Raw genomic sequence first — 24,485 nt, 5'->3', positions numbered from 1 at the left:
ATCGCTGGATTTGGGCCCGCATAACAGTAATTTCTTCAATTCAACATGATTATCAATAAAACCAGCCACAGATTATTAGTTCATAATTAATATCTTGCCAATTTTGTGAGAGTTAATTAAGTGCGACCCCTATTTTACAATGGTTTTTCCCTTTCGTCACCGTGCACGCTGGTGCATGAGATTATAATTGGAATGGTTGAGTCATCGCGCCTGAACTATTTCTTCGGATGCACTAGACGTAAAACCAGTCGTTGAAAAGTTCTTACAGTGAGTGCCGCTTTGAACAATGAGGGCTCACTCACATTATTTGAAGTTATAATCTAAACAAAGAGCAAGGGAAACCTATGAAAACACAGAAACGAAACATGAAATTCGGTGCTAAAGTATTTTGTAAAAATTACACACTGTACTCGCGAGCAATGCTTGTAAATCCTCACAAACAAAGAGAGCGAAACGGGGAATTCTACATAAAACTCCTTCACGAAATCATGCAAAAAAAACCCCTAGACCTTTTCAAAGTTGAAATAGTAGGTGACTTAGTTATATTGAAGAGGAAATCATAGAATAAGCTGTTGCAAACTGCACTGCCTACCAACAAAACGGACCTATAATATTTATTTAGTGTTAATGGTAGTATAGACGGTTCAACACCCTACATACAGAGTCTCTCTTGAAGGCTAAAAAAGCCTTCGAGAAATACTTTTTCTTAGTGGTCAAACCGTATGGGTAAAAGGAGTTCCAAAAAGATGATGTTCGTGGAATAAAGCTTTTGGGATTAATTTTTGTTTGACATCTCAGAAAAGCAAGAGTTTATGGGTAAGAAACAAGCGTCAGCCTTCTTCCACGCAACTACCACCATGTGAACTGTGGATTATTGTTAATTTTAATCTGTAATGCATCCACAGGGTGAAACTTAAACAAACATAAAACTAAAACCACTCAAAAAACATTAATCTCATACACAAACTTTTCAGATAATAACAGGGTCCGGTCCCAGCCTAATCGGTTTATAGACCGAGACTGCTCCTTTAAGCTGGAGACATCACAACAAAAGAGGGCGCTATTCATATACACTGTTAAACAACAACAGACGAAAAGTTCACGGAAGGTCACCCGGTTAACGCGGAGACACTTAGCAACCGGCACGCTTAGTACGTCACGAATAATTACACTACGTAAATAATCAGAAATTTATGTATGTCGATTTTGGCGCGCCATCTCTTGTGCGTAAAACCGCATGGCCTGCATACTGCGCTATCGTCGTATGCTGATTGTTGATGAAGTGAGGTACGTCAGCTAGCTCGTCGTTGTATGTAGGAGACCGCACATTATGGAAAACATGACGAAGAAAGACCGGCCGGCCGTCGTAGTAAGCGAATAATTAAGTGACTGGGAAACATTTTCAGTGAATGAAATTGTAAATCCCACCTTTGTGATTCTTGTACACCGCGTACGGTTTCTGTAGAGGGGCCACAACTAGCTGCACAGGACATGCGTGTGGTAGACCGGCCGAAGTAGTAACATCAGACACTAAAAAACTACGTTTACCGGTGTCTGTGATTACCACATGGGACAAAATTACTCTGGAATTGTCTGCGTAGCGCAGTCTGTTTTGTGATAACTGAACTCAAGATTATTTGAGCACTGCCACTGGGATTTAGCTCTTCGTCACCACGAGGGGAGGTGTTTTACAGCCACAGCAAGGTTTGTAAATTTGTAGTTCTCTTGTATTGTTTTCACGAAAAGGTGCTTGGAAAAGTTTCCGTATGGCGCCACCACTTTTTCATTCGATATGAAACAATATAGTATCTTATTTACCTTAATGAGATTGAGATATCCCTTTTTGTAAAAATGAGTGAAAAAATGGTGGCGCCATACGGAAAGTTATCCCCATGCTGTCTGAGTATTCGAAGGAAAACTATAAACTATAGGGAAATAGGTCCCTATTCTGGTCACTCAAATGCCCTCGGCTCGGGGGAATAGTGTACATTATATAACACCCAAGCAGATCCTTGCCATTTGATTGGAGGATTGTCCGTCACGTGATAGCAAATAAAAGTACCATTGCACGCTGAGTCACTCGCCGTGCTTTTTCGTTCCATCCGAAAAGTACCATTGCACGCTGGCACGCTGCCAGCGTGCAATGGTACTTTTCGGATGGAACGAAAAAGCTGAGTAAAAACATCACTGCGTGCGCGTGTCTTTGGTAACGCAGCAGGTGTTACTGCAAGAAGGCATAGTAAAATTACTAGCATTCGGCTTCTACAGTTGAAATTGTTTGTTTTGAAAGTTGTTTCTTTCAATCAAAATGACAAAGTTCTACTTGGATGTTATATAAAACAAATAATGAATGTTTTTCATTCGTGCAATGGTGCGAATATGTTCATTCGTTGAAAGCTGGAATGTTCCATTCAACTCGGCTCCGCCTCGTTGAATGGAACATTCCATCTTTCAACTCATGAACATATTCGCACCATTGCACTCATAAACATTCATTATGTGTATACTAGTTTTAGTTACCTCATTGTTGCCAGTCAATATGTGTATACTATTTCTACCTCCATCCATGAGTTATGAGTATACGCAGTAACAGACAAATGACTTGAGTCTTGATCACTTAAAATAGAATTAGTAAAAGAGATTGCTTTTTAAACTTTAAGTTTAGTACCCCCGGCATGGGGATGATGTTTCGTTTTGATTTTAGACCGCTGAATAAACAGTGGATAACTTTCCGTATGGATGGCGCCACCACTTTTTCACAAATTTTTACAAATAGGGATTTGATGTAAATTAGATACATTATTTCGTGTCGAATGAAAAAGTGGTGGCGCCATACGGAAACTTTTCCTAAGTAACTAAAATCTACTCCTCTACAGAGAAGTAGAATATAATGAGGTTCATTCCTGTACCGTCTCCACGTACCCATGATGTAGACGATAGCGGAACGAGCCTCAACAAGTCATAGGAGTAATTAATATACCATGCTGGCAAGACAATCTACTTATGCTTTATTAAATTTGACGAGAAGAAGTAGTAAGGCGGACAAGACAAAACACGTTTATTAGAAAAGATGTTCGGTTCTGCATTTTGCTCTCATTTTCTGTTGCATCTTGCCCATGATGCAAATTATGCCATTTGTTGAGTCCAAGTGGCAGTGGCCATTTTTTAAAACAGCTGGGGACCATCAGGAAAAATATTTACTTGTCTTGGAATCGGATGGCCATTTTAAGGGGGGGGGGGAAAGAAAACATAAATAAAGCCCTCTTCTTTCCTCTGAATTATATGGTGACCCAAGTGACCGTGGTCCTTGGGCCGGGGAATAATTTGTGAAATTCCTCCAAGTATTTTGACCTTTAAATTTGTCAACAAAAAACCACGGAACAGCCGAGTGAAGAGGAAGTACGAATGCTTTCAATCAAACAAAATAGATGCTTCCCCTGATAAGAAAAAATTATATACTGCACGGAACGCTGTTCTACGCGATATTAAACCAATACTTCACATGCAAACAAAACTTGTATTTTAACAAAAATATAGGCGTAAATTTATGTTTACAATCTTTATACCAATGTTGTACACACCCTAAAGAAAGATAAAAATTAATAACTAGGTAGTTTTTTGTACTCTTCCCAATTCTCACCGAGTTAACAGAAACATTGTTTAATCAGTACTGGTACAAAAACACTTATCCGATGAATGCACACAATCACACCCTGATAATATTTTTCTGTGTAGTATAAACCAATATTTGTTTAAAAGATAATAACTGCAGATGTGTTGACTCACCGTGTAGTACCCTGACCCCAGATATTTAGTTAATGCTGACCTGACTGGGTTTTGTTTGAATAGTTGAATATTTACAGTACCAGTTCACAACAGGTATCGGCAAATCAATCATTTCCAGACGGGGGAAAAAAATACACTGGCCTCAAAATAACCCAAAACACTCTAGCAACTGCCGTGGTGCCCTGTGCGTTTGCTGTGGTGCCCTCTACAATGGACCCTTCCCATGAAATATGCTAATTACATTCACGCATGCGTACAGACCCTGTTGGTTTGCAAACGCCATAGAGTTGTGCACTGAGCAGACGCGCAATCGCGTCTGCGTCACGCAGCCATTAGTCGTATACAAAACAGCGCGATATTCCCTCATTTTGCCAACCAAAACGTTAGTGCGCACGCGCTATGTGCAATTTACATATTTCATGGGAAGGGTCTATTGAAAACCTGTCACGTGCCCTCCAAGAGCAAAGTTGAAGGCCTGGAACTGTTTCAAATTAATAGTTGAAATGTTCTCGAAGAGGGTCTGTATTATTTTTTCCAAAATAGTTTTGTTGGACAAATATTTGATTTGGTTCTTTGTGTATTGGGGTTAGTCATTTGTTACTCCAGTGAACACACTCCACAGTGTGAGGTTTGTGGTGTTAAAGGGAAGGTTAGGGCCACTGATTTTCCGCGATCGCGGAAAACGGACGGAATTCGCGGAATCCGCCCTTTGAAACGGAAAACGGGATTTCAGAAAATTTGATTTTTTTTTTTTTTTTTTTTTTTTTTTTTCTTGACGCCAAAACTATTGAAATTGCATTCTTTATTAAGATTCTTTTTGTTAAACTAAAAAGGCATCAGAAATCACACCATTAAAAAATACGAGATCGTAACCGTGGATCATTCTGTTCTACTTCTGCCACACCATCCTCAATGTTTACACACATGATGTACACACGTTGTTAACATGGTGAAGCGAAGGGCATTATTCGCGGCACAATAATACACAAACTAGCTTACCTATGATCTATAAGAACACATACAATGTTTTTTCATCTCGGAAAGGTCTAAAATAAAACCGTTAACTGTCAACATTCTGTCGCCAAAGCGAAAACAAAATGGCTGACATTTTGTTTGTGGATGGAGAATGGTCACGTCCATAGACTTGTTCCCAAGTCTTTGATCATGCTGAAACAGCGCCCTCTTGTGGATACACTCCTGTCATTAGCCTACAATGTGGCTGATGCAGAGAATCAACTGCAGTTTTAGACTTGGAATCAAGTCTATCACATCATGTGCATTGATACTGCAGTCACAGTGATACTGCAGTCACAGTGATACTGCAGTCACAGATCAACCTTTTTACCCTGACTACATGTTTTTGTTTCATCGAACAGCAGTATATAAAATAATCCACAGTTATAAAAAAAGTATTTTTTTGAAATTTGTCAGTTCAAATGAACATTTTACAAAGTCAACAGTGCAACTTATCTCAAATTGATTTTTATAATGTGTCCCTGGGTATTAAACAACCTTTTATCTAATTAAAAAAACATGAAACGGAATTTTTTGTGCCTGAAACGGAATTCATGTTTTTGCCAAACGGAATTTGCACTTTTCTGAAACGTTTTTGCCAAACGGAATTTGCACTTTTCTGAAACGGAAAATCAGTGGCCCTAGAAGGTACACTTTTGGCAACTACTCAAAACAAATATTAACTTCAAAACTGACTTGGTAACAAGCATTGGAGAGCTGTTGATAGTATTAAACATTGTGGGAAACGACTCCCTCTGAAGTAATGTAGTTTTTGAGAAAGGGGTAATTTCGCACTAAAATAATAAAAGACTTCTAGCTAGAAGTCTTTTATTCTTATCTGAAACCACACAATTTCGTACAACAAGGGTGATTTTTCTTTCATCATTTCCTCGCAACTTTGATGACCAATTGAGCGGAGCCCAAATTTTCACAGGCTTGTTATTTTATGATTGTGATTGGATACACCAAGTGAGAAGACTGGTCTTTGACAATTACCAAACGTGTACCTTCCCTTTAAGTGTGTTCTTTTAGTGAGTTGTTGATAGGGGGGGGGGTGTCTGAAAGATTTGTACATTTTTGACAAAATACAAATATTGGATGCATACAAGTAAGTGAGTGCATTTTGTCATTGCCAGGATGTTCATGTTCTAAAAACAACGCAGCCTGACATGTCCAGTCATTAGTTTACTGGCTCAACATAAAAACCTACTGGCCTCGGGCCTGCGTAAAATTCCAGTCCAGTATAAAATTCCAGCCCTGGACTACACGTAGTTTGCAGGTCTGGAATGTCGTCTGTAGAGTGCAAGGTCATCTTCGTTTTTCAAGGGGTACCAGGACAAACTGAAGACTCCTTGGTCTTGGCCTCTGGTAGTTTTGGTCTAGGCATTGGTTATAGTTTAGCCTTGGCCTTGGTTATTTTGGTCTTGACTTCAGTTATTTGGTCTTGGCATGGGTAAATGGTCTTGGTTATTTGGTCTTGGTCTCCGTTATTTGGTCTTGGTTTTGGTTATTTAGTCAGGGCCTCTATAGTTTGGTCTTGGCCTCAGGCCTGATGTAGCAGGCTTGATAGGTATGGAGGCGTTGAGGCTAGCGCCTTGATGCCCCTTGAAATATTCAAGTAGAAAATTTAAGTTTCCCTCATATCATACAGGTGCAGGCCTCTATGCGTTTTTGAAAGGGCAAGGGGACCAAGGCATTTTCTCCTTGGTCAAGTGCACCCTATGAGGAAATGTCTACTGTAAAGTGTTATAAAGGCACCAAGGCAATGACCATGGGGCATGGAGGCAATCGACTTCATTGTTCCATGAAGGGCCTGCCTGCAGGTGCCTTTTGCTTACACAAAAGAGAAACTGCCTTTCCCTTTAGAGTTACAGAGTTTCAGGCCTTAAGTCTGTGACTTGCATTTGTTGCTCCCAGAATTATTTATCCACTGTTAGTTAGGTTTCAATTTGTTCACTCTAAGTCCTAACGACACGTACACCATGACAATTTCAGGATATATCCCATGTGTTCATCAGGAACCTTGGAATCTGAAAATCCCAGGTAAGTCAAAACTATTGCACCATCATCATTCCATTTGTAAACAGTTGACATAATTATCATTTGGCAGTTTTGTGTACTTGTGTTCCTGGTAAACTGAACATCCTGTGTGAGGAAGATAGTTCCGTTTTAGATCAAAACAAACGCTAATATAAAGCAGAGGTTTGGCCTACTGTACATTGTATTACAGTAATTTTTAAACAAAAACATGCAAGAGAACACCAAAAACAAAACCAATCAAATCAAATAGATTTTGAAAGATATGCCGGAAATAAATACCTTATTGCAATGCTATTATCCAACAGATCTTAAAATATGCAACTTATAACATCAAAAATGTTTAAAACTATAAAAAATAAAAATTAAAAAAACAGTCATTTAAAACAGCAAAAGCTACTTTCTTCTTTATTTGTTTTCAAACACTTGGTGTTTCAGTCACTCTGTTGACATTCTTTTGTTCTGTACACTGTACACTTGACGAAAATGCTATTCTTCAACAGTGTAAATGTGTGGACGTGTGTAAGTCCACACAGTGTTTTCCTACATTATGTGGACTTATTTTGTTCTTGGGTCCACACTTTGTATCCACACTTAGTATGTAGCGTTAAAACACAAGACTTACACCACACTACTGCTGCACCACACATGTTTGTCGACTCTGTAATCAAGTGTACTTCTGTTTTGTTCTGCCATTATTTGTCCTGTTGATCAACTACAAATTCCTTTTAAAACAATCAAGAAAGTAAAAATTTTAATCAAGTACAAACAATAATCTGTGATCAAGTTTATTAGTTTTAAGATTTTATTTATTTTTTTTATTTTTTTTGGTTAAAAAATGTATGTTTTGCTGCAAACATTTCATGACCTGTTGAAATAGTTAGTCCAGTAACTCATACCATCCCACACACTGTTTCATAATGGAAGAGACTTTCCCCCGCAAGGGAATTTCCAGATATTAGGCCAAGTAGAATAAATAAAATGTTGCTCGTCCCCGCCCGTCTTGATTTTGGCAACCGCACCGATTTTTTTTGTTATTTGTTATTTCAAAAGAAAACAAATCTTTGAAATCAATTTACATATTATTGATAGCTATTTCAATTGTACCCTTCATTTTTATTGAGCAATTTCATCATCTTTCTTACATGTATGCCTACAAAAAATGCTATCACAACGCATAATGAGAAACTTGTTACTTTGAGACGTTTTGCCCTTCACGTTTGCATGCCACAGTTCTTTGCACCAGGGTGTGATGCCACACACACAGAATAACTTTGGAGCAAAAGCAAGAATAACTCTTTGGAAAGAATAACAATGTATCAAAATGGACACAGAAACAGACACAGAATTTGAGGACATACAGAACATACTCATAAAACGATAAAACCATCTTCAAATTCGATATGGCGGCCATCTTAGACATGGTGGCCATCTTGAAACAAAAAATAACAACAAATTCGAAAATAACAAATAACAAGGACCTCCCTCACCAACTTTTTCAAAAAGTCCAGACGAGCAACATGTTATTTATTTTAATTGGCCTTATGGGTAAGATGGTCGCCAATACTTGTTGAGGAAACACTTCAAGCATCACATTTTGAAATTACATTACTTGGTCTCTTTCCTGGAAATGTTGTTGTGAGTCTTGCAGCTGCCGACAAAGTAGTACATTTATCCTGTGGTAATGATCAACCGGGGGTTGACGCAAATAACACCTCTTGCAAAATGATCTAAAAGGAGAACAAGAATCTTTTTTTCCGGTGAATCTATCTATTTCCACTTGACTGCTTTTGTTACACTATTTGATTCCTGTTTATGTGTGTTGGGTTGTCATTTAGACTGTGAGAAAGACTGTGTAGTACAAGTAGGGTCGAAGGGGAGACGTCAGGCCATTAGCTAATTTCCTTGCTTTTGGAATTTATTGTATTTTTACAACGTACAACATAATACACAATGTACATGATAATGCAGAATTTGTGATAGTGGGGGGGGGGGGGGGGGGGCTTGTTACACGCTCTGTTTGTATGTTGTGTTGTCAATTGCCATTCGAGATAGGCTCTAGTAGGGTTGAAATGTCAGGAGGCAACTATTTTGTCTTGCTTTTAAAATTCTTGTTGTAACTTATGATAATACGCCATTTAAAGGCAGTGGACACTATTGGTAATTACTCAAAATAAATAGCATCATTAAACCTTTCTTGATTACGAGTAATGGGGAGAGGTTGATAGTATCAAACATTGTGAGAAACAGCTCCCTCTGAAGTGACATAGATTTCGAGAAAGAAGTAATTTTCCACGAAATTGATTTCGAGACCTCAAGTTTAGCACACAACTTCGTGGGACAATGGTGTTTTTTCTTTCATTATTATCTCGCAGCTTCGACGACCGATTGAGCTCAAATTTTCACAGGTTCGTTATTTTATGCATATGTTGAGATACACCAAGTGAGAAGACTGGTCTTTGACAATTACCAATCGTGTCCACTGTCTTTAAATGGTTTATATGTATCTGTGAATTCCTCTTTTACTTCAAATTGTCCCCTTTCTTGGCCTCTTCCCATCCCCTCAGTAGCCTTTTAAATTGTGAGTTTGCTGGAAAGGATCCTTATCATTTATACACACAATGGCTCTGTTTGCAGCTATCTGTTGGGACTGGTTTGCGCAAGAGTATTAGGCATTAAGCCATAAGGTTTATCTGGTTATCATCTCGTGACGCCTTGTTTTTAATTTCGAAATGCGCTTGACCCTTCAACAGAGTGATCTTTATTCCTCCAGGAAAACCTCCAAGGAATGACTCTCTTTATTTATTATACACACCAGGGAACGATTTCGGCAAGCAAATTTGCATGACAAAATATTGAGACTGAATTTCATGTGTGCACACTGAATGCTAATTTTGAGAAGCAAATACTAATTGTTGAGTAGCAACTGTCAACTGAGATAGCCTACATTTTGTGTAGCATTTTGCTCTGCTATCAATACAAGGGAAATCGTTCACTTCACAGAGTTTCTCTTTTGCAGCTTCCTGTTGCCCTGGTCAGAACAAGGCTGTTGTCTGGTCATTTTGTTGACTCTTTGTTCTTTATTTGAACATGCTTCTTTTTCTCTCTTTTTTTTTTGACCCTTCGCTGAGTGATCTTATCTCTGCTAGTCTCCTCCCAGTAGTAAGCTGTTTATGGACCAATATAGAAATAACTGCCATGTAAATAACATCTGTGTCATATTCCTGTTTCAACCAGTCCTGATTATAGTTAAAGGGACACACTGCCTTGGATCGGGCAATTTGGTCTATGAAAACCATTTAAAAATCGTTTGTTATAACATGCATATGGTTTGAAAGAGGTTTTAAAAGTAGTACTATAATGATCCACCAAAAATGCTTCAAAATTGAACGGTTGTCCTTATACGTCCTTATACATCCTTACGCCATTTTGTGGAGTAAAACCAAAGTGGCATGTCGTGTTAGTTCACAACGTACAAGGAAACCCTACAATTTTGAGGCATGTTTCTGTGGATCATTGATCATTATACTACTTTTTAAACATCTTTCTAACCATATTAATTTCAATTTGAGGTAAGCGCGGATTCCCTTCTTTGGAAAGCACCGATTCATAGCTTAGGGTATTAAGCAGAGCCCTGAAATTGGGCTCAGGCCATTGTCGTGTTTCCACCCCCTAGCCTCACTTTGGGTTGTGTGCATTTATATGGAACAAACAAGATGGCTGCAATGTTTTTCAGAATTTGTCTTCACCCACACTCCGATGTTAAAGCACTTGTACATATATATGTATACATGTATTCTGTACTTTCCCATGTTCTGTGAAAACTGAAGCCATATATGTAAGTTCACATAGAGAGTCTGATCTGTCTTAGTTAATTATCATACAGCATATACTCTCGATATAGTTGTTTTGTGTATAATGTTAGTCCATTTTGTGTGTTTGTTTGTCTGGTCATACATGTACCTACTACAAGCTTCAATGGCTTTTCAGATTATCACCCATTTCTCTTTCTGTACTTTGTAATCTTTGTTATTGTTATAAAGCAAGACAGTTCTCTAAGAACAAACTCTACCTGGCAAGTAAATACACACATGGTGTTACCGCAAACCAAATATATTTGTATATATACATTGATACCTCACCATGCAATGCCTCAAATCCTATATTTGTTATTGTTATTTTGATTCTCTGTTGGAATGGAAATGTATTGAAATGAACATGAAAATGAGATGTAGGAGGATAGTAGATAACTAATGGCTTGACACACCCAATCAGACCATCTGACATTTACATGAAAGGCAGTTCGTTGAACAGTCGAAGACCGAGTCTAGGCCTACAGCCCTTGCGTCTCGGCCCTCAAATTGCAGAAGCTCTTAATAGCAGACAGCGACCATCAAATAAATTGATCGTCGTTCGTTTTTAAGCTGGGGAAGTGTTGTGTGTGAAGAGGATACTCTTTTGTGATGAGAGACTGTGACACAATGACGGATAAGCCTTGTATTGTGTTTAATACAATATTAGAGCCAACATAGGTCTGCTGTGCTTGTTTCACGGATGTCCTGGTGTCGTTCGGTGTCATTGTGTCTTTTAGTTACAATCTATACATCTTATTGGTTTTTGGTAGAGCAAATTCACATGTCTCCTTGATCCCTCCTTGCCCCACCCCAATACTAGGCCTGACACATGTACTTCTCTGAGGCAGCGAAGGCGATTGCCTCCATGCCCCCTGGCAATTGCCTTGGTGCCCTTCGAAGCTCCAGCAAAAAGGAGAAAATGCCTTCGTGCCCTAGCCCTTTCAAAAACGAAGCATACAGGCCTGCATGCTATATTTCCCCTCCAATGTGAGAAACTACTTGTTGGTGGCCCTTTTTTCTTTCATATCAATGTTTTACTGTCACCGTACACATCAGGGCCCAATTTCATGGCTCTGCTTACCGCCTAATTCTGCGCTTACGATCACGATTCCCCGCTTACGTGCAAGCGCCAAATTTCTGCGCTAGCCTTGTAAGCGTAGAATACCTACATGTAGTAATGTGAATTACGCATGCGCAGAAGCCAAAATTCGCTGCTAACCCGTGAAATACGCTTGCCGTGAGCAGAGAATTCCCTGCTTCTGTAAGCGCCGATTCTATGCTTACGGTAAGCAGAGCCATGCAAATGGGCCCTGATATTGACAATTCTGATGAAGTATTGCTTCCATGAAGTATCAGACCAGTACATGTAGTTCAGCACTTGTACTCGAAAAAATATTCCTACTTTTTTCCAGGGACCAATGCCTTTTTGATAAAAGTTTTATTTGGGTCATTTATGTTTTCATTTCCATGACCTCTGTTCTATATTTACCTCCTGATATTTCTATAGTTTACAGAATCCAACAGGCACCTGAGTTTGTTTGCTTTGTAAATTTGTGGGACAATTTGTTGACCTTTTCACACTTGAACTGCCCACCCGGTAAAGTCCCAGGGACATATGGCTTTTTCTCAGGCAAAAGTTATCTCTACAAAGTACGTATTATCTGGCAACTTTGATTAACTCGCAACTTGGACGACCGATTGAGCTCAAATTTTCACTGGTTGTGTTGAGATACACCAAGTGAGAAGACTGGTCTTTGACAATTACCAATAGTGTCCACTGTCTTTAAAGACAATTTAGAATCTAAACAAATGTTACTGACTGTAACATTTCTCAGAATGTGTATATTTCATTTACAGATTATTCTTCCTGCATGGACATAACCTTTCGTTTCTAGAACATTTCTGTTGTTTTAATGCTACATGTATAAATAAGTGAAGTAAGTACAATAAAATCTGTTAAATTTCTTTTTCAAAAGAAGTAGCGTTTTTTTGTGGAAACATGAAATGCAAAATGGCTTCGCATGGAAGGGCACCTGCTGATGGTAGAATGGTTAAACCAAAGATCGTTTGGATTGGCGTTATCACTTCGACGAAACGTCCAACCGATTTTCTTAACTGACATGACTGAGGTGGTTTAAAACACATTAAGAAGAAAGAATATAGAGTGCCAAAGCAGTCAAATTATAGTATTCTTGACTTTAGGTCCAAAAACTTTTGAAGAAAAAGTATGGCAATACAAAAGTTCATCTAAACATCTCTTAGAATTAGACTTAGAATTATTTATTCAGCCAACGTTAAAAAGTTAAAAACATAAAAACATTGAATATTGTACCTCAAGCTCTCTAAATTTTACAATCACAAAATCACATTTAAAAACACTAATGAAGAAGATGGCAAAACTTCTCTTAGATGCCTTTAGATTATAGGGACTTCAAAGAGGAATCAAATTTAACAAACAGATAATGCACTCAGGGTTTTGAGTTTTGATGGATTGTGACATTCTTGATTCTTTGTAAATGCCAAGAGAGATGAGAGTGAGATGTCTGTTAATGCAAGGTTTTTTTTCTAATAATTAGATTCATTTGTCTTTATATTCATGGACTTCCTGCAGCTGGGAATATTAAATGGATAACTTTAGATTTTGTTCCTAATTGACCAGGCTCTTGTTTATTGATGACTACTATATATTTCCAAGGCCGAGAAAAGTGTAATATCGCTAAAAATAGAACTCAGGAAAGTACTGAGTAATACAGTGCATCAGTGTAAGGGTTAAAAAAACAAATTATAATTCTTTATCCCTGAAAAAAAATGACATTTTACTTGCGGTACTTGTGATAAGAATTTGAAATTTGCCTTCTAGTGATTGGGCTAGTAGTGTTCTAGTGGTAAGACAGAACTGCTATTTGTAAGCAATGCAAAGGTCGTGGGTTCGAGTCCCACCTTGATTTGCTTTTAAATGGATTTTTTTCAAAGAACTTGGGAAAGTACTGAGTACACAGTGCTTAAAGCAAATCCGTGTAAGGGGGGAAAAACAAAATAACAGTGGCTTAAAGACAGTGGACACTATTGGTAATTGTCAAAGACCAGTCTTCTCACTTGGTGTATATCAACATATGCATAAAATAACAAACCTGTGAAAATTTGAGCTCGATTAGTCGTCGGAGTTGTGAGATAACTATGAAAGAAAAAGAAAAAAACCTTGTCACACGAAGTTGTGTGCTTTTAGATGCTTGATTTCGAGACCTCAAAATTCTAAACTTGAGGTCTCAAAATCAAACTCGTGGAAAATTACTTCTTTCTCGAAAACTAAGTCACTTCAGAGGGAGCCGTTTCTCACAATGTTTTATACTATCAACCTCTCCCCATTACTCGTAATCAAGAAAGGTTTTATGCTAATAATTTTTTTGAGTAATTACCAATAGTGTCCACTGCCTTTAAATACATCAGGGGTTGAATTTGGGGTAAAAATCTCCAAGAGTGAAGGACTTGTTCATTGTATGTAGCTCAGATTTTTAACTGACTTTCTCAAAAACTTTGTAACTTCAGAGGGAGCCATTTCTCACAATGTTTTATACTATCAACAGCCTTGCATTCCTCAATACCAAGTAAGTTTTTAAGCTAACAAATATTGTAAGTAATTACCGATAGTGCCAAGTGCCTTTAAAAATATGGGTTATGAAAACTTCCTGGGGGCTAATAAAACGCCCGGTTTATTACCCTGGAAGTTTAAGGCTGAAGAATATTATCACCCACTGTAATTACTAGGTGTTCTCGGATATCGTGTCTTGACATTTACTCAAGAATCTTGGAAGAAAACTGCAGGCTCTTGCCCTTTTCAAACCCTAGACTTAACGCAAACAAGGTATACATAGTTCAGCTGTAATTACCAAACCAGATGGGTGGACTATAAGACATGACGTTAATTGGCGAGCTAAAGGCACTGTTGGATGACATTTATCGGGAACGAAAAATATGAAATAGATCTTCCAACTGAATTCAAACTTCAGTAAATATTCGCCTGGCGAGGGAAGTAGCTGTTGTTTTCTTCAGATATACAGTAACATAGACCTTGGTTGGTAATCCTGTTTTTATCAAAGAAGAAATTTGATGCTAAGCAAGTTTTTGTGCTTACAGGCTTTACGAAAATTGGGCCCAGGCCTTATAGCTGAATTCTGCGCTTACAAACACCATTTTCCGCTGAATTTCTACTCTAGAATGACATGAATAGGGCCCAGGAGAACACAACAATTAATTTGTTCACACTAGAAACGACCCGATATTTATAAATACACACATGAACCAATCCTCCAGAGGAATTTCTATCAGTCAAGAAAATAGCATTTAAAGGCAAACGCCTAAAACCCTCGTCTCTTATTTTGATTGGTCTTGACACTAATGACCTTTATGAGTAAGAAGTAACTGGTTCGAGGTCATACTTGGTTATTCTGATCCGTTTAGTTCTATGCCTTCCATGGTTACAGTGGCCTCTTACTGGTAGTAGGGACTTTTCGTTTTCGGCGACGGATGGTTCTGCGACGGTTGTTCAGCTAAACGTTGTCGTTTTCAGCACAACGAAGATTCATCCCAAGTACTGTCGTAGAAATTGAGGGACGACCGTCCTCAAAGCCGACGCATGCGCAGATGACGCCAAATGTCATCTTTACCGTCGCAGAACCATCCGTCGTTGAAAACGAAAAGTCCCTAATAAAGTACAGGGAGTGATGCATCTTAGCGTACAATTTTGCAAGGAAAACATTCACACTGAATTTCTGAATGCCAATATTGATAGCATAATGATGATGATTGGGCAGCAACTGGGTACATTTGATTACATACATGTACAGTATGATGTACAAGGGAAATCGCTAGCTGTAGGCCCATGTGGTGTTTGGGTGGCACACTGAATGCCAATTTTGAGTAGCAAATTGTGATTTCTGAGCAGATAGTTGATACATTGTGTGCAGCATTTTGTTATGCTAAAGCCGTGGTCGCACTGGACTTAATTTGGGCAAACTAACCGAGCCAATGGGTAACTTACCCATTTTAAGTCCAGTGCGAACAGCCTGGGTAGTTTTCCTGACAGGTAACTTACCCACGCCGCTCTGTTAGTTTAACCGAGCCAAAGGTGCCCAGGAAGATTGACCGAGTGCCCAGGAAGATTGACCGAGTCAGTTTAACCGAGCCAGAAAGTCCAGTGCGGACGCGACGTCTCGGTTAAATCTTCCTGACCCGAGGAAGCTGACATGTTTTGTCATGGAAGAATAAGATTTTTGTGATTATCGAACTATTCAATGTAGCACAAATCAGGAATGCAACTCGTAAGCTGAAAACCGCGGAATAATTTTCCCGTACACGGATTTATAAGTTCGAGAAATGACCCATTCAGAAGTTGCGATCAAAAGTTTCAATATGATAGGCAAATGCAGTCAACAACCGCTAGATCGCGTGTACTAAAGCTAGCCGAGTATTGGTCCCTATATGTCTTTATGCACAACACAAACACAACGGAGCCAGGCCGTGCAGAAAATAGTGTAGAAGGTATTCCTAGCCGAGTAATGGGCCCTCTGTGTCGGAGCATGCCTCATTGGCAGGCGGCGCTGTTTTCCAAGTTGTAAAAATACAAAAGAGGAGCGGTGAATTTGATATCGAATCGTTTGGATTAACAATATTGTTTGCCTGGAGCCAGCTCGGTTAGTTTACCCACGGTCTCGGTAAGTTTACCCGAGTCAAATCAATCCAAGTACGGACGGTGGGAACGTTAACCCGTCGGAATGTTACCCAGCGTCATGGTTAAGTTACCCAAAATATTAACCAGTGCGAACACGGCGTAAGGGGATCAATGTAGGGAAGTACAATCTACATGTGGCTATTTGGTTCAAGAAATGTGTTTAGTTTTGAAGACTGGTTGTAGAAATGGTGCAAAAGACTCTGAAACATTTTACAGGTGAAAGAAGATTTGGTGGGGTGCCCTATTAAACCCCTCCTCATCTTCTGCTAACATAGCATGGAGTACGCAAGCCCGCAAGCCGAAATTCCCCACATAACCTGTGAAGTACGCTTGCCGTAAGCACAAATTTCGCACGCAGATTCTTTGCTTACCATAAGCAGAGACATGAAATTGGGCCCTCGTAGTCCCGGGCTAGCGGCGTGGCAATTTCGCCCCTGTCCCCCCCCCCACCCCTAGCGCTGCTACTGTTCTTTTGTCATATTAAAATAGTATTTCCAATAGTGAGTTAATCTTGACCAAAAGCAATCATGCCATGACTAAACCCAGATCCTCTTTTAGCTTCATATAATCTGCGCCAGTGAATTAGTTGATGAAATATCGTCAACGGAGAGCGTGGTTGGAGCGCTATTTTTCCCCCAAGGTAATCTCCGAGTATTGATGTTAAGTGACTTTAATAATGATGCTAGGAGAACACTCGGTCTAGTTGGGGGTGTGATGTATTCTGTTAAAGCTGTGGGACATGGATGGTTTTATTCGGTGAAATAGAGTGAGAGCGCAAATACCAAAAATTTTACATTTTGTTCTTACAAGGGAAAGTCAAATATTTTGCAATAACTCTTAAAATAAATGGCAATAAAAACCTGGTTAAAAGCCTATGACAGCAGCTTTCGATAGTAAAGTATTTTGAGAAATGTTTCATTGACATATTCGCTCTAGATTTTCGGCGATATCTCAAAAACATGCTGTTGAAATGAAATGTTCACACAATTTTCTTTATTGTATACATCATCTACACTTGCATAGGATTAAAACAATCAAATAATTACAAAACAAGGACGACAAAATAGCGTTGAGCACAAATATTAAATGTATTGCAATGTACAGGGAAGTATCTGAAATGTCGTGTTCATTCTGCAAAAATGGTAAATTTTGTCAAAACTATACTGTCAAAGTGTCCCATAAAAAAATTACAAATCTCCAAGAAACCTGCCATGAATTTATTAACATAATGTAGACAGAAAAAACTGTCAATTCTAAATTACTTATTGTATTCCTTGCCGGGACTCTCAAGTTACAGTGAAAACATTCTTTGTTCCCTTCTTATTCGCATTCGTTTAAGGAACATGTTGCCTTGGATTGGTCGAGTTGGTCTATAAAAAGCGTTTGTAACCGTTTGTTATAAGATGTATATGGTTAGAAAGATGTTGTAAAAGTAGAATATATTGATCTACACAAATATGCCTCGAAATTGCCTGTTTTTCCTTTTATCTCGTCGACTAACACGGTCGGCCATTTATGGGAGTCAAATTTTTGACTCCCATAAATGGCCGACCGTGTTAGTTCGCAAAGTAAAAGGAAAACCACGCATTTTCGAGGCAAATTTGTGTGGATCATTATATTCTACTTTTAAATTATCTATCTAACCATTTGCATTTAATAACAAACGGTTTCAAACGCTTTTCAACGACCAACTCGTCCGAATCCAAGGCAACGTGTTCCTTTAATGTTATCTGTAACCTTTTCAAGTTAGTTGTGCAGTGCATAGAGGCACGAAGATATCTCTAAATTCAAATAGAGATATGTCTCCTAGTGATTTGTTATTTCATCATCATAATAATCCAGCTGCTTTACCGAGATTACCGATGCCCTATCTTATCTTTAAACGTTCCTTAACTCCCCCCAATTCTCCAGCAGGGAGGGACACGGTTATATATGCAAAGGCTCGATATTGCATACGTACATCCTGCACTAGAGACGAACAAGAAACGTATCTCATATTAATCCACAGCGTGTGTATGCAGGGCTTTTTTGTCTCCGGCGATATTTTGTGATGTTAATGTGGTGCCGAGAATGCGGCCCTCGGGCGTATAAACATCGATCTGAGTAAGGTTCTGAGAGCTTAAGGAAGTGCGCAGGATTGACTGTTTCTAAACAGATGGATCTACATAGAGGTCTTGCGTTGAATTTATAAATAAAGATGGTGTTGTTGTCTAATTTTCCATGTAGATATAATTAGTATTTGTTCATCTGAAAATAACCTTATTTTCTGTAAAAGCCATTTTAAGTAATATGTTGAGAGCAGTCCATTTGCGTTTGTCATTTTACTATATATGCCATTCATGTAAATGGGTTTACCCAAACTGCTCCGCTGAGAGCACTCTATGCCTCAACAGTCAGCTTGTCGCGTGTACAAAGCGTGATGCTTGTCATCTGTTTCATTTTGAACCGAAACAAGTCCCAGGGATCAGCTCTAGAAAGGCGTCATCACACACTTTCTGCGCAACAATCTGAGTGTTTGTGTATACACTCGTTGCAATAAAACAGCGTTAGAAAGTGCCCCAAGGTAAAGCAATTGCACTTTCCTTGCAGGCGAGCTTAGAATTTCGAGGCGAAGAAAAACCTTTCATCTTATTTACAAAAGGTCATCTCTTCAACTAAAGAACGAATATCACTCGAAATCCAACCTACGTTAGCCTTCTATTTGTAGCAACTTATATATTCGATGTACGTCGTTTAAAAGAAGGAAAAGGATCCTTCAAGAAAATGAGCTGCTGATAACTCGGTTAATTTACTCGGGCCAGGAACTTTTCCTAGCTGCATGCAACCCCCCCCCCCCTTACAAGGACTCTCTGGAGAAAAAACCCTGACGTAGAATCAATGAAACACGTCGCCCATGGAGACTTGCGCGGTGGGCGAGTAGAAAGAAAGAGATTACCTTGCATTCATCACCTTCTGATTGTTTTCTTTTTCAGTCTTTTTCAGATGTTTCATTGGAAGGGAGAATTTTAAGGTTTTTTCAGATTTTTCTTCTTAAGGAAGAAGACAAAACAAAATCAAATGAATGAGATGAATTTGGGGGTATTTTAAGATTTAAATCAGGAATGTTTTGGCAAGTAGTGTCCACTTCAACGATTTGGGATACAATCTGAATATTAAATGCAGATTCCGGACACTGTTGTTTTGCAGCAATTTTCAAGTGAATTTTTCATCAGTTAGGCCTATCCAAACCATACATGCAACTGGATGATTGGTAGGTTTACTGTGTAACCAACACTTGTGTGTACATGTATACAAAAAGTTCATGTACATTAATAAGGGTTGAATGCTTGGCGCATAGAAGGATTTACTAAAAATTATCACCACTTTTTATTTTTTAATTAGTAAAAGTTGGACATTATATTTTTCAATTTATTGCGTTATGGTTTTACTTCTTCATATCCTCACATCCAGGAGCAAGTTCGAGTGGCGACCATTTGTCAACCACTGGTCAATGTTCCATGGTTACCTATGCATTCAGTACATGCTGGGTACCAGGCAAAATCAACCAATGGTCGACTATAGTCAACTATAGAAGCCTCACTCGAACTTGCTCTTAGCTGTTAATAAACAAAACCTGTCCACATTTCTGCATACATCATGGAGCCTACTTATTAACTCTACGCCTGCATTCACCATATGGCCTTTCTGTATCTATCCACCAGGGAATGCCCGACCTCCCCTGGCCCCGCCCTGCTTGTGAATGTGCCCTCCTTGTTATTAGAGAACTTGACCCCGCCCAGCCATGAACTTAATCTGAACTCATGGCCTAAATACAAAATGGCATCGTTGACTACTTCACTACAAAATATATTGTCATGGTTGCAGTATTTACGCTACAGCCCGGATACTTTATTTGACATTTGACGTGAATTAAGTGCATTCATGACAACTATTATGAGGAGTTGAAATGTTAGACTAGGTTTCTTGTCACGGAGGGAATCTGTTACCGGCTAATATTTCACCGCTGATTTACTATTTAATAATTTATGACAAGCCCAGCCGGAGGGTACTGTTTATAGAGGCTGATCAGACGGTAGATTATGCAGAGCTGAGGGTTCTTTTCTTTCTGTCTGTTGCAAAGTGTCAGCGCTATTAAAAAGCAGCTTTCACATTCCCTTCAGGGTGCTGATATGTTCATGGAGATAGATGGCACATTGCTCTGATGTCACTGTATTATTATATCAATTAGCCGGGGGGGGGGGGGGGGGGCATGGCTTGTTACTGTCAGCTCATTAAAGGGTTTTGATACCTTTTGTAGATCAAGTTGTTGGCCATATCATGAATTTACATCACTCACTGTGAATGTAGTTTTAATTTACCTAGTCGGCAAGTTTTTGAGGGAAAAAAAGTGAAAATCGCCGAGCAATGTTTTTAGGAGAGTTCCTTAAACTGCTATACATGCTAAAATAATTACCGTCTCACAGAGAGTGAGGCAAACATTATTTTTGTGAAACTGTTTCACTAGTTAAACAAAAAACTACAGCACCCCGGTAAGTTGCATGTAAATCTGTGGTATTTGAGTTTTTTGTAAAATTATATTTTGGAACGCAGACTGCGATAGATGAAAGGTAGTTTTGTTTGCACAATTCAGTTGTGTCAATAAAAAATGAAGGTCAAGTCTGGTTTAATACAATCTTAGTCACCCCCCCCCCCCCCTTCGATGAGATCACAGGAGACTGCAATACAAGTCCTTGTCGATGACTAGTGAACGAATCATTCTCAAAACCTGAACAGCACCGCACGCGAGATCAGAGTAAATATGAAAAAACATGTTGTCTGCTACATTGGAGACAGAAATTACTCTTCATTCTAACGTATATAAGATGTGTCATTCCTAGGCTGTTAAATCTCTGTAGAAGAGGTGCTTGGGGAATTTCCAGCATTCGATTAAAGACACTGGACACTATTGTTAATTTTTCAAAGACCAGTCATCTCACTTGGTGTGTCTCAACATATGCATAAAATAACAAACCTGTGAAAATTTTAGTCCAATTGGTCGTCAAAGTTGCGAGATAACTATGAAAGAAAAACATCCTAGTCACACAAAGTTGTGTGGTCTCAAAATCGAACTCATATGAAAAATAACTTCTTTCTTGAAAACTACGTCACTTCAGAGGGAGCCGTTTCTCCCAATGTTTTATACTATAAACAGCTGTCTATTACATGTTACCAAGTATGCTTTTATGCTGACAATTATTTTGAGTAATTACCAATAGTGTCCAGTGCCTTTAACGTATATAAGATGTGCCCTAGGTTGTAAAATCTCTAAAGCAGGGGTGCTTGGGGAATTTCCAGCATTCGATTAACGCCTCATTGGTCTCCAATAATTACAGCAAACTGGGTCAACATGACTTAATTTCTTCAAAACTTCCTTAACGTTAATTTCGTCTAATCAGATTGTACAGTCAAAACTCTGTCGGCCACTAATCCATTTTGCAGCTAGCCTTGGGTGATTATTAGCCTTAACTCAATCCGGGTTTTTGTTGCGGCTTTGTTTTGATTTCCGATATCACTGTTTGGATGGCAGTCCTGTTGTGTAACTAAGTAGGTCGCCGCCGAAATGTACACAGAGTATTAGGTGTCGATGCTATAATGATTGTTCGTACCACATTTGAAACCGTAAAGGACAAACTTGACAAAGTTATCTTTGAAACGTGATCGTAAATGTCATTTTGCACAATATGTCCTCTGTTGTTCCATGGAGGAACAAAATAGTTGTTCCAAGGTGGAAGGAAGTCTGACTTATGGAATTGCTTTCTCAAGTGTGGTGTATTACTGTGAGCCGACCACGCCCACTTCAAACAAACTGCCTCAAAAGATTACAAGAAGCCCATACGAAATGTATAGAGCAAGGATTAATTTATTTAGTTTTGCATCGGGGATCACAAATATGATTTGTTTTTACCCTTAGGGCCTCATCACACAAGGCAATTTTTACATGCAACTTGCAGGCAATCAACTGGCCCGGTTTGGTAGCACATAAGCAATTTTTCAACAGTGTCTCAAAGAAAAATATGTGAACATTGAATGTGAACGAACTCATTTTTTTGAGATGGCGTGAACTGGTTGTCTGTAAATTCCCTCATGTAAAATTACCATTAAACTGACGTGTATGTATTTTAAAGCACTGTTTACTCAGTAGTTTCCCGAGTTCTGTAAAAAATTCTGCAGGCAAATCACTCGGGTGGGATTCCAATCAACAACTTTTTCATGCTAGAGCAGATGTCTTACCACTAGACCACCAAGCTACATTAGCTAGGAATAGTTTGAGAATTTATGTGTGCCAACAAAATGTTTGTTTTCAAAATCTCCTCAAGGTCTTGTCAGAATGATCAGTTTCTGTCATAGGAAATGACATTGATCAATTAAAGACCATAGACACTATTGGTAATTGTCAAAGACCAGTCTTCTCACTTGGTGTATGGGGGTACATCAAATAACAAACCTTTTGACGTGAAATTTTCAAAGATTGGTTTTATTCTATAATTTAGAAGTGAGAGCTTCAGTGTGTATCAGTTGAGTGTAGTTGAAAATTATGCTTATCAGAGAAGGTTTATCAGCCAAAATACCATGCCAATTGAACAATTTGTGACTGGTATCTTGCTTTAATTTGCTGAGAAAAATGTTTGCTTAGAAAAATATTCAACAATGTTTTTGCTTGAGCAATTCTATGAAATCCCGCCCAGATCTGAACAACAATCCATCAAAAGTGTTTTGCAATTTGCCAAAACTAATTATCTTTATTACTTTTAATCCGATTGCAGGAAATTGAATCAGTAACCAACCCTGTTGTCTGATCTGTTACGCATAAAGTGGTCTTCAGTCGAAGCCCCCAACGAGGGAGGCTGTGTGTTGGTTTGGCAGACAACCAGCAACCTAGAACTTTGCACCGTCCGAGAGCACACAGTGAAGTGTGTTTTGATTTCATGCTGATATAAAAGCACCATCGCATCACTCGCCAGACATTGAACACGGGACCCCACTCTTCAGATTGTGCTGTTTTTTGTTTTGTCAAGGGTGACTTGCCACTGAATAGCTACGGCCATGAGATCGGGTCGAGTCTACTAAAGAGTTTCCAGCGATCTAGAATGTCTGAAAGCTCCTCATCTGAAGAGGAGATCCTGGTTTGTCCCCCAGGGTACGGCGTCACATTCACTATTGGGGGACTACCCTTGATGGCCAGCACGTTAGCCAACGCTTTACCCTGTACATCCACCGGAGAAACTTGCAATGACACCAACAATAAACTCTGCCAGGAATGGCTCGAGGACGATAACCGCCGACGAGACCTGGAGAAATGGGCCATGCTGGCCGGTCAGGCCGCTTACAAACTCGAATCCCACATCTTCCACCAGGTCCTGCCGGATGAGTTCATCAAACCTCACATCTTCCCGAGGAACATTACAGACATGGAGGCCCTCATCAAGAAATACGGGCAGAGCGGCGAGGCTGCGAGGCTTGAGAATGCCAAGGGAAAGTGGAAGCAACTTAAGAACCACTGGAGGTGGACTAAAGACCATACGGCCGCACTTAGCCACATCAAGTTCGCCTACTTGCACATTTCAAACCCTCTGGAGGTCATGATGAGACTGGATCGGAACCAGGAAGAAAGCTTAGAAGAAACACGGCAGGCATTCCATCAGTCCTTGCCAACTAACCTTGACGAGGCAGGTAACCAGATCGTTGAGATGATGCACGAGGCAAATCTACTCAAGACAATGTCTTCCTTTTAAACTAAGTATCATTATAAAAGCACCGGACACTTTTGGTAATTACTCAAACTTATAGTTAGCATCAAAACTTACTTGGTAAACAAGCAATGGAGAGCTGTTGATGGCATAAAACATTGTGAAGAAACATAGTTTTTACGAAAGAGGTAATTTCTCACTCAAATAAAAAAAGACTTCAGGTCCGAAGCCTTTTTGGGGGGCATCTGAAAGCACAGAAATTTCTTCAACAAGTTTTTTCTTTTCATCATTCTCTTGCAACTTTGATAACCAATTGAGTAATAAAAGTTAACAGATTTG

The 24,485-nt window shown here is 39.1% G+C and overlaps 1 protein-coding gene across 3 annotated transcripts; it reads left to right on the top strand.

Moving 5' to 3' along the window:
- Nucleotides 1–1,282: 1,282 nt before the first annotated feature.
- On the top strand, nucleotides 1,283–24,288 carry LOC117302910. 3 transcript variants are annotated; one of them, XM_033786885.1, is made up of 3 exons: nucleotides 1,283–1,704; nucleotides 6,796–6,843; nucleotides 23,223–24,288. In XM_033786885.1, exon 3 carries the CDS (start codon nucleotides 23,547–23,549, stop codon nucleotides 24,189–24,191), a length of 645 nt encoding a protein of 214 aa, XP_033642776.1. In that variant the 5' UTR covers nucleotides 1,283–1,704; nucleotides 6,796–6,843; nucleotides 23,223–23,546; the 3' UTR covers nucleotides 24,192–24,288. The 3 variants fall into 3 exon arrangements, with proteins under 3 accessions (XP_033642776.1, XP_033642775.1, XP_033642778.1); XM_033786884.1 differs by lacking the exon at nucleotides 6,796–6,843; XM_033786887.1 differs by lacking the exons at nucleotides 1,283–1,704; nucleotides 6,796–6,843 and adding an exon at nucleotides 18,443–18,522.
- Nucleotides 24,289–24,485: the final 197 nt, after the last annotated feature.

Source organism: Asterias rubens, chromosome 19 (assembly GCF_902459465.1).
Source record: "Asterias rubens chromosome 19, eAstRub1.3, whole genome shotgun sequence".
NCBI classification, from domain to species: domain Eukaryota; kingdom Metazoa; phylum Echinodermata; class Asteroidea; order Forcipulatida; family Asteriidae; genus Asterias; species Asterias rubens.
The sequence above is the reverse complement of the archived record's forward strand: the minus strand, read 5'-3'. Positions and strand labels throughout refer to the sequence as shown.

Excerpts from the sequence above, each read along its gene's own strand:
- LOC117302910 (XM_033786884.1), top strand. The coding sequence starts at position 23,547 with ATGTCTGAAAGCTCCTCATCTGAAGAGGAGATCCTGGTTTGTCCCCCA.